Below are 10,821 nucleotides of genomic sequence, written 5' to 3'. Positions count from 1 at the left end.
CGTTAAATTGAAGGGAAAAAATTATCTCGTTGCACAAAATAACGTACTATTGATACAGAGATATGATCATTTTCATTTATTTTTTTCTTTTGATTAAAGATCAATGTTATTTGCAAATAAGGGTTTATTGTTTCTTAAAAGAGAATGAGTTAGGAGTGAACTCCCTCAAACTCCCCCAAACTCCATCTAATAAACTCTCTCAAACTCCCTGCACTACCCCAAACTCCAACAACTCAAAAACACAAACCTCTCTCAAAAAACCTACACTCTCTCAAACTCTCTCAAAATATCTGAGATTTAAAATACACTCAACTGCCCCGAAATCATTCAAATCCCTGAGATTTAAAATACACTCAACTGCCCCGAAATCACTTGAGGACTAACCCCCTTGGTTGTTTCTTCTCCTTCTTGGTTTGATCTAGAGAGGAGATGATGAAAATTGAGAGAAAATATCATGTAATGATTGTTGGTAGTGGTATTGATTGAAGGAATCGATTCAAGCTACGAAAAAGGATTAATCAGGTAATTGAAATTAGGGTTTTTTATTGTTTTTTGAATGTATGTGAAATTAGTGATTATTTTGTAGAATAAGTACTGGGGTTTTCGGACGTGAGAACTACGTAGATGAATTCATAGTTGAATTGCATAATTATAGTGAAGATTAGGATTTAGGGTTTCTGCTATTATTGAATCGATTGCAGATTTTAGAAGGTGGGTTTCATTTATAAGATTCCGATCGAGATTTGAGTTGGGTATTGAATTAATTGACGGATTAGGTTTAGAATTACAGATCGTATCAAGTTTCAGGTGATGATTTTACGTCTTAGTGAGTTAGGGTTTGTTCTTGAGAAGTTTGAATGAGTGGGGGTAGAGAAGATGATTTCTTTGATTCATTCTGCTTAGCACCCAAGTAAGAATCTATGTTCCATTCTGCAATTTGTCTGCCATACTGATACATCATCCTACATTTTGATATTTTCCTTTAGTCACTGATACATCATCCTACATTCGAGAGCCTTTAGTCACTGGTGCTTTTCAATATTGGAGTGTTAGTTTTGCTAGGTGTTTATTTTGAGTGTTTATTGTGGGAATGCAGGTTGAGTAATAGTTTGGGGTTGGAAGCAGCAGTGATGCTGCAACAGAGTTCTTGAATAAGGCAGTAAAGCTGGTGATGGTGGCAGGGCAAAAACTAAGGGTTGCCAAGGCTGGGAAGTTGAAGCCTAGTTTGGATCGATTCAATGTTAGTGCTTCGTCTGTGTTTTCTCAGTTCCCACTTCTTGAATCGATTCAATTGATTCCAGTAGTTGCCTTAGCGTGGCCGGACAGACAGAAAAAAAGGAGGGAATGACATCACAGAGACCAGGAGTTTTACAAGTTATAACAGGTATGCCGGGATATTCGAGTAAAACATCTTACTTTATCTAAGATATTCTTATTTCGTCACATAGATGAGATAGAACAGGGATCCCATTTTTCACACTGTTTGGCAATATTTACTCAGTAGACATTAGGAAAATAATCACACATTTTATGAATGAACATCCAATCGCCACCCACTTCAGTGGAGTGTCACGTTTACGAAGATCTCTCTTTCTACCCTTATGTGAGATTTCGCCTTGCGCTCATTAATTATACTGATGCATCTTGTCTATTTAGTTCTGGATTGTGAATGCGTTTTCTTAATGCAGATGTTGTTTTTTCTTAATTGGTGCTGGTGTTCTTTTTCAATTGCAAATGGTTGTTGTATTAGAACCATTATCAACTTGATACAATTTTGGTGTTGTCTAATAACGGCATCAGGTGGTATTGATTGTTAAATGTCAGGGGAAATTGAGCTTGTTGTAGGTGAACATCGAAGACTGGATCGATTGCAGGTGGCTGTAGCTGCTGGCTGAGATGCAACAACGAGTGCATTTGGGTTGAAGTAATTGGAATCAACTCTATGAAATAATTGCAGGCACTAGAGAGTAGTATGTCGGTGGTCACATGGATCGATTTCAGCTGGTGGTCGTTTGGGTCCATCTGTGGCTAGAGATGCTTATGAGACACCAGGAAGAAGTGGAGATATGTGCTGGTTGGATTTTTAAGAGATTGCAGGCACCGTGGTTGTTGTCTGAATCTGCCAGTTAACATGAATGAAGGTGTTTCAGTCTGTAGTAACTGGTGGGTGACTTAGACGTGGATGAACATTAGTGATGAAGTTCAGTTCTGCGGCCATGGATGGATATAAGATGCTATGGTCGGATCTTGGGAGGATTTGCCGGAGTTTGTACATCCCGTAATAACGAGATTTGGAAGGTTCAAGTCAAAGAAAATGTTTGCAATCAGTGGCCAATTATCCATGATTGATACTTACATCTGAGACTAAACCCATTGCTTTCATGTTAGCAATGTTAAACTTATCAAGTGGTGTTCTATATTTTTGAAATCAAATAAAATATAAGCTTTGGTTGGTTTCTAATTTCTACTACTGGTCGCCGAAACAGGGTACCTACCGTGTGTATTAGTAATCTAAGAAACAAATGATTAGGAATACTACTGTGTGTATTAGTAAAAAAATTCTGAACGTCTCTTTTACAATATTTGTTCCTTTACAAATTTGAATCCGTGCAATGTGGTGTCGTTTCATCAAGTTCTTCTGTCAGCCCTCCCGGGTTATACTAGTATAGTATAAAGAACTAGGACAACAGTAGATCATCTCCAATTTCATAACTAAATTTTTTCTGATTGTTATCTCTTTCAGCGTTGGGTCCTATTCAGATCAAACAAAAATTGATCAGTATGCGTTAGCAAAAAACAATTATTATATTTTTAATAAAATTTTGTTATATCTCAGCACAAGACTCTCCTGATCTTCCATCAAATAGAAAGAGATGGCGACCCAATCAAGTGAAAATCTCTACTCAGTAACAAAAATGTAAAACAAATCATCAAGTAAATTCGTTTCACCCCGATTTTAGAACATGTATCAACTAAAAACGACCCAATGCCTAGAAATCTATGTTCTTACTAACCCAAAAATCCAAATTGTCGAACCAAAGGTAAATACACCTATTTTTAGCTATATTAGCAACACCCAGATCTTATAATAAGTCTATTCATCCAAGCCGTCTTTTAATTATCACCGATACTCTTAACCTAATTTCTCAAATTAGGTTGCATCATTTACAATTTATGACATAACTTGTACCTGAAAGTTAAATTACAACGAGATCAACAATTATAATCTTATCCATGCAGACTACCATCGCATGAGCATGTGATATTGATATTGAATCGAATTGATTGATTAATCAGAATCTAAATCTAAATTATTTATACAACTCAACGAAAATAATCTATTTTACTTTGACGATATATAGATGGGGAGTAGAATTGAAATAAACTCAAAATGATTCAAACATTTTCTTTTTAATCTGAAATTTCTGTTAATAGATCAAACTTAAAAAATTGAAGAAAAATAAAAGAAGAAATCAATCAAATAAATAAAAAGATCAAAACTCTAACTTTATTGCAAAAATCCAATAAAACAACAACACCAATCGTCTGTGTGCTCTGTCTCTATCTCTCTCCAAAGGAAATTAAGATATGAAAAACGAATTCCGAAACATAGAAAGGGTGATGACGGTAATAAGAAAAAATCTACTTTCTAGATCAGTTGAAGTTTGGAAAAAAATTTATACAACTCGACCTAATTTTGGACCAAACTGTCCATATAGTAAATTTTTGGACTAATGAGGATTGAAAGCAAAGGACTAGAGTGTCCATAATGGCAACTGCAAGATAAAACTTAGCTTATATAAAGACAACTATCTTTATTGATGTTTAGAAAATCTCTCAAAACTAAACACAAGCTCTAATCTTGCTCATATGACCAACCACAACTTTGGTGAGCATATATATATATAACTATGAATTCCTTTTCCTAGTCCTATTACCTTATTACATGTCTTTCCTTTTCTTAGAACTAGATGACTTCTAATTCCCTTAGGATTACATCAATTTCCTAATCTTGTCCTAACCAGCTTGTTAGTGACTTTTATGTTGAAGTTAATCCAACATTCTCCCCCTTAAGCTTCAACTGTGCTTGTGAGAAATCTTTTGCACGTATGATGGTGCTCTCGTCTCCCATGGCTCGGTGTAGACAAGCTCTGATACCAATGTTAAGGATCGAGCAAGAGAGAGGAGAGCATAAACGCGCGGAAGCAATAGACTACATTGATACCAGTTAATAGCAACTTGTTTCAATTCTAGCAACTGGTGCAAAAACTTCATCAAAATCTATGCCTGATTCTTGTACATATCCTTTAGCTACAAGCCTTGCTTTGTATTTATTGACAGTACCATCAGCATTCCGTTTTATTTTGAAGATCCACTTAAGACCAATCACTTTTACCCCACCTGGATTATCAACTAGAAACCAAGTCTTGTTTCTGTTGATTGAAATAATTTCTTCTCTACATGCTTGTGTCCATTTAGTCGAGACCTTTGCTTCCTGAAAATTCCTTGGTTCATCATTAACAGAAAGTAGCATAATCTCACATTCTTATGCAGCTTGAAGAACATAATCCTCCAGATACCGTGGCTTTTGTATCTGTCTTGTTGATTTTCGCAGTGGAATGGGTTGAGTTATTTCATCGATCTCTTCTTCTTCTTCTTCTACTTCTTCGTTATTCTCAGTGTTTTCATTATTCTCTTCTTCTTCTTGATTAACATCATTGTTTCCATTGGTATTGATGATTATGGGTCCTTCGCCTTCATCAATTACTTGACCCCATCTCATGTGAAACATTCCTGGATCCCTACTTGGTCCATCATTAGTTTCTTTCCAGTTCCAGTTTGCTTTTTCATCGAATACTACACCTCGACTCACTATTACTCTTTTCGTTGTTGGATTGAGTAATTTGTAAGCTTTGGATCCAGGCTCAATTCCTAGATGCACAAGAGTCTGAGATCGATCATCCAGTTTCTTAAGAGTTGCAGAATCAACTTTTGCGTATGCTTTGCAACCAAACACTCTTAAATGATCTATGTTTGGTTTTCTCTTTCTCAAACTTTCATATGGAGTCATGTCTTTCAGAGCTTTCGTAGGTATCCTGTTTATTAGGTATGTGGAGTGTCGTACAACTTCTCCCCATAGATAATTAGGTACCTGCATAGCCTTTAAAGAACTTCTTGTCATCTCCATTAGAGTCATGTTTCTCCTCTCCACCACTCCATTTTGTTGTGGTGTATATGGTGCTGTGAGTTACCTTTTGATTCAATTTGACTCACAGAACTTGTTGAACTCTAAGGAAGTGAACTCTCCTCCTCTATCAGTTCTAAGCATTTTGACCTCCTCTTTTAACTCTTTTTCTATCAGATTTCTGAAAGCTTTGAATCTATCAAATGCTTCACTCTTTTCTTTCATAAGAATAGACCACATATATCTTGAGAAGTTTCTACAATAACAAATATGTGTTTGTTATTTGCGAGGGTTTGTGGTGTAATAGGACCACATAAATCAGCATGAAGAAGCTCTAATGGCTTTGAGGCTCTGAATGTTGTTGCTTTTGGAAAACCTTAACGTGTTTGTTTCCCAACTAAACATGATTCAAAGATCCTTGATTCATCGTTTATCTGTGGTAGCCCTCGAACCATCTTGTTCTGAGACATAGTTTTTAAGGTTCTGAAACTTATGTGTCCTAACCTTGCGTGCCACTTCCATGTCTGATCATCAAGTCTCATATTCAAACACAATGGCCTTCCAATCATGAGACTTATCTTGTAGAGTATATTCTGTGAGCGTGAGACTCTAACTAAAAGTCTTCCACTTGGGTCATGAACAGTTAGATAATCTTGTCGCATTCTAACATCACATCCAACTTCTGTAGCTTGTCCTAAACTTAGAATGTTGCTTTGTAAGTTTGGGATGAAGTAGATGTTTGTGACAAGCTTCTGTTATCCGGTCTTGCTCTGAAATAGAATTGATCATTTCCCTTCAATTTCTACAGAAGATACATCCCCAAACTTCACTTGTCCTTTGATTTTCTCATTGAGTTCAGAAAAGTAGTGTCTCTTACCAGTCATGTGATTGCTGGCTCCATTATCTAAATACCAGATTCCTTCTTCTCCATCCTTTGATTCGTAGTTCTTTGGTATTAGGTTCCCTTCGTTTAAGAATACAACTTCGTGCATCAAAAGAGATGTATCTGTTTCCCTTGTTTCATTCTTGTTTGCTTCTTCCATCTTTTGTATTCTTTCAGGGCATACAGAGGAGAAGTGTCCTGGTTTATCACATCTGTAACAAATAATGTTTGATCTATCCTTCTTTTCTTTCCCTTGGTTTTGATCATTCTGACTTGTTGTTCTATCTTGTGAGTTAAACCTTCCTCCCCTTCCTCGGCCTCTGTTTACTCTACCACCTCTTCCACGACCTCTTCCTCTTGTCGCAGAGTTTTGTTGGTAAGAGTTTGTGTACAAGAGTTTTCCTTGAGTTTCTCCATTGTTTTCTTCATCAAGGATTCTCTCTTCATATGCTTTCAATCTTCCAATTATATCTTCATATCTAGTCTTCTTTAAATCTAAGACTTGTTCGAGAGAAGCTATGATATGAATATACTTGGATCTTGGAAAACTATTGAGAAACTTCTTTACCAGTTTATCTTCATCAATGGATTGTCCAAGTGACGCAACTTTTGAGGCTATCTCTGATAGCTTTCCTGCAAAGCTATCAATAGTATTAGTGTCTTTCATCTTCATTCTTTCAAATTCAGACATTAAGGTTTGCAAACGGGCTTCTTTAACTCGATCAGCTCCGAGATTACGCGCCTTTATTGCATCCCAAATTTTCTTTGAAGTTTCTTGTTCACCAACTTGTAGAACAAGACATTCTGGTATTGCTTGAAAAAGTAATCCAATGGCAACATTGTTTTTGTCTGGGTCCAATGTACCTGGATCAATTGTTTCCCAAACTTTGTAGATTTTCATCAGTACCTTCATTCGCATGGCCCATACTGTGTAGTTTGTGGCGTTGAGGATTGGAACTTGTATTGATGGTGGCGTGAACCCGTTTTTTATATATATATATATATATATATATATATATATATATATATATATATATATATATATATATATATAGAAAAACTTAGGCGGAGCCTAAGAACCCAACAACATACTGGCAGTAGTTGTGCCAGCTCTTGTGGCAGTACTGCTTTCATAGTTCTTACATAAAATAACAGTATTAAGAAATTGCAAGTTTTGAAGTCTATGGATAATAGTAAGACTAGTTAAAACAAAATTAATTGGACTAATTCTTAAGATATTGTCTTCATTGGTGTTTTGCAGTTCTTCATAATAGCTGAGATTAAATCTGCCCTTGATAGCCTGGGTATAGAGAGACTGGAATCTTAACAAAACTTCCTGGGATTCAGCTTGAACTTCAATATTCGTGTGTTGCTGCTCCTTAGCCCAGTTGTATGCTAGATCTGCACCTCATGTTGCTACCCATTTTTCCAAGTGGCCTGAGTATCCTCTGCTATCAATGTTGTTTCCTTCACAATCCCAGATAGTTAGTGCAGTAAAATACTTTAAATTTCCAGGGTCTTGTATGGTACAAATTTTGATAATGTAACCAAACTCCCGTGGAGTCCGATGGTTCAGGTTATAAGGCACTGTAATGTCTGCCTGATTGTCATATTCTTCACCATTCAGGTAGATAGTATTTAGAGCATGAGATGTTAATCTGTGGACTCTGTTATAATCACAAAGATGTTGCTTAATGCAGACATATGTTTGTTTTGCATTAGGCTTTATGTTCTTGAAAACTATATCACATCTAGCCTTCCAAATATACCAACAAATGGTGGCATAAGTGTTGTGGTTTCCAGAATTACTTTTAGATATGAACCAGGAGTTGAACCAATCCATGAAGTTTGTTGTATTGTCAAACTTTCCATGGGATGCACCAAGAACTTCATGCCAGATATCAGTTGCTGCAGGGCAATTTAAAAACATATGTGTCACAGTTTCTACCCCACTTTTGCAAATTTGACAGATAGGATCAATGTAGTGTAGAATGCTTGCAGTATTTGCATTTGTGGGGAGAATTTCATGAGCACATTTCCAGATACAAATCTTTATAACTGGAGCAATATCCATTTTCCAGATAGCCGACCAATTTCTTGTAAGAGTTTCATTCCTGTATAAGTTATCTATCTTTGTCTTGTGTGGCTTTGACAGAAAACTTTCCAGTATTATTTAAGTTCCAACTCATGGTATCATCTGCCCCTGGATGAATTTCCTGAGACAAGATGATTTGAGCAGTGTTTATACTAAAGATTTGTTGAACTAGCTGAGCATTCCATTTTCCTGAGGGTGTCATGAGATGTTTCAACATCTCAATATGCTGTAGGCAGTGAGCTGGTTTTATGAGCTTTTCCGTGGAGTTTGGGATCCATAAATCCTCCCAGATTTTTATTCTGTTCCCTTTGCCTATTTTCCAAGAGCAATATTGTTGTATATTCTGTATGCCTTGAAGAATACCTTTCCAGATCCAAGAATTTCCATATTTGGCTTTTGTATCCATATTTAGAATATTTCCTCCCATCAGGTACTTGGAATCCATTAGTTGATACCATAAAGAATCCTTGTCTTGTTCCAATCTCCAACCAATTTCTATAATCATAGATCTGTTAAAAAGTTCCATATTTATGAAGCCTAAACCACTTAGTTCCTTTGGTTTGTATATGGCTGTCCATGCCTTTGGGTAGTAGCCTGTTGGGTTTTCCAGATTTTTGCCCCAAAAGAAATATCTTTGTAGCTTGTTTAAGTCTTGAAAAGTTTGTTTAGGAATTCTGAAGCAGTTCATTTGAAAGATACTGGTTTTTGGGGTAACAGTTTTGATGAGAATCTCCCTGCCAGCAGGATTTAGAGGTACATTTTTCCAACTTGAGAGTCTCAACTTCATCTTGTCAACCCTTGGTCTGAAAGACTTAATTTTGCTTAGGTGAGTAAATAGTGGAGATCCTAAATATTTATCATCCAGCTGCAGAACTTTAACTCCCATTATGTTGCTGATAGCAGGGATAAGGGAAGGATCAGTATTCCTACTGAAAAACACTCCTGATTTATTGAAATCGATTAGTTGGCCAGAAGTATCTCCAAAGAGGTTGAGGATGTCCATGAGATTTTGAGCTTCAATTTTGTTGGCTTTGCAGAACACCATACAATCATCAGCAAACAGAAGATGATTTATAGAAGGGGCTCCCTTGCAGATCTTTATGCCAGAGATGATGCCAAGGTCTTCAGAATGTATAAGAGTTCTAGAGAGATTCTATGCAAAAGAGAAAAAGGTAAGGAGATAGAGGGTCTCCTTTTCTAAGGCCTCTAGAGGGAGAGAAGAAAGAATTAAGAGAATCATTAATGAGAACAGCAGAGGTGGTGGTAGATAAGCATTGCATAATTTTTTGGCACCAAGCATCATTGAAGCCCATCTTGGACATGATAATTTTGAGAAAGTTCTAGTCTACTCTGTCAAAATCCTTAACCATGTCAATCTTTATCCCCATACTACCTTTATCACCTTTGACACCTCTTTTGGATCTCATGGAATGAATGAGCTCATGAGCAATGACAATATTGTCAGAAATTTGCCTCCCAGGAATGAAAGCAGATTGGTAGGGTGAAATGATTTTGTTGGGGAATGGTTTCATTCTTTGATCTAACAGTTTGGATATGATTTTGTAGGTAGTGTTGCAGAGGCTTATAGGTCTAAAATGGCTTAGAGAAGTAGGACTTTCTATCTTTGGTATTTGGGAAATGAATGTAGAGTTCATCTCTTTTAGGATATGACCAGAAAGGAAGAAGTGTTGCACCATCTTGACAATGTCATCTCCAACAAGATCCCAGTTAGCTTGGAAGAAATTTGGTGGGAAAGCATCAGGCCCTAAAGCTTTATCTTTTGCCATACTAAACAAGATGGATTTGATTTCATTGTGATCAGGGGTTATGTTTAAGGTGGTATTGTCAGCATTGTTGATGGTAGTGTGTATCAGGTTGATTATTTTTGGGTTGATGATGATTTTTTTTTGCAGAAGCCATCCTGGTGAAGTGTTGGGTGAAAAAGTTCTTCAACTCTTGATAATCAGTTATCCAAATGCATTCACTATCTTAAATTGTATCAATCTTGTTTCTTCTTGTTCTACATTTTGTGGCTCTATGAAAGTAGTTGGTGTTTTTTCACCTAATTTTATAAATTGGTCTCTAATTTTAGTCTTCCAGCATTTTTCTTCAACGTCTTGCCACTCACTGAGCTTTTGCTTTGCTAACCTGACAGCTTCACTTCTATTAGCTCTGAAGTAGTTATTATGTAACCATAAAAGATGTTGTTTACATTCTTCAATGTTAGTTTTGATATTACCATAAACCTCTTTGTTCCAGACTCTGAGATGCAGTTTGATATATTTAAGCTTCTTGGCAATGAGGAAAGCACTAAAGCTAGACAAATTTCTCCTCCAATACTCAGCAATGATTTTTCTGCAATCCTTATGGTCTAGCTAGGGACCAAAGAATTTGAAGGGGATTTTACCAGTTTGTCAGGTTGGGTTAGAATTGAGAAGAATTGGGTGATGATCAGACCCAATAGCTAGCATATTAGAAATTGTAGTATTTGGATATAATAGTAGCCAACTTTCAGTGGCTAGCCCTCTATCCAATCTTTGTTCAGTGAGAGCATGACCACTTATTTTGTTAGACCAAGTGAAAGGGCAGCCAGTGGTGCCCAGATCAACTAAGTCAATATCCAGGATTTTGGTGCTAAACATAGAAGCCTCATTAGCA

The 10,821-nt window shown here is 36.5% G+C and overlaps 1 protein-coding gene and 1 long non-coding RNA gene across 3 annotated transcripts; one reads left to right on the top strand and one right to left on the bottom strand.

The window, feature by feature from the left end:
• The first annotated feature begins 251 nt into the window (after positions 1-251).
• On the top strand, positions 252-2,533 carry LOC113362798. Of its 2 annotated transcripts, XR_003365854.1 has the most exons (3): positions 252-522; positions 1,097-1,384; positions 1,689-2,533. It is a non-coding gene; the product is annotated as an uncharacterized LOC113362798 (long non-coding RNA). The 2 variants fall into 2 exon arrangements; XR_003365853.1 differs by having other exon boundaries at positions 1,097-2,533.
• Positions 2,534-8,191: 5,658 nt separating this feature from the next.
• Positions 8,192-9,950, bottom strand: LOC113273187. The gene is made up of 2 exons (XM_026522947.1): positions 9,513-9,950; positions 8,192-9,316 (listed from the first exon to the last, which is right to left on the bottom strand). The coding sequence occupies exons 1-2, from the start codon at positions 9,948-9,950 to the stop codon at positions 8,192-8,194; spliced, it is 1,563 nt and encodes a 520-aa protein (XP_026378732.1).
• Between the last annotated feature and the right edge of the window lie 871 nt (positions 9,951-10,821).

Source organism: Papaver somniferum, chromosome 4, assembly GCF_003573695.1.
Source record: "Papaver somniferum cultivar HN1 chromosome 4, ASM357369v1, whole genome shotgun sequence".
In the NCBI taxonomy this organism is placed as follows: domain Eukaryota; kingdom Viridiplantae; phylum Streptophyta; class Magnoliopsida; order Ranunculales; family Papaveraceae; genus Papaver; species Papaver somniferum.
Note: the sequence above shows the minus strand (reverse complement) of the source record. Positions and strands in the feature narration are given on the sequence as shown.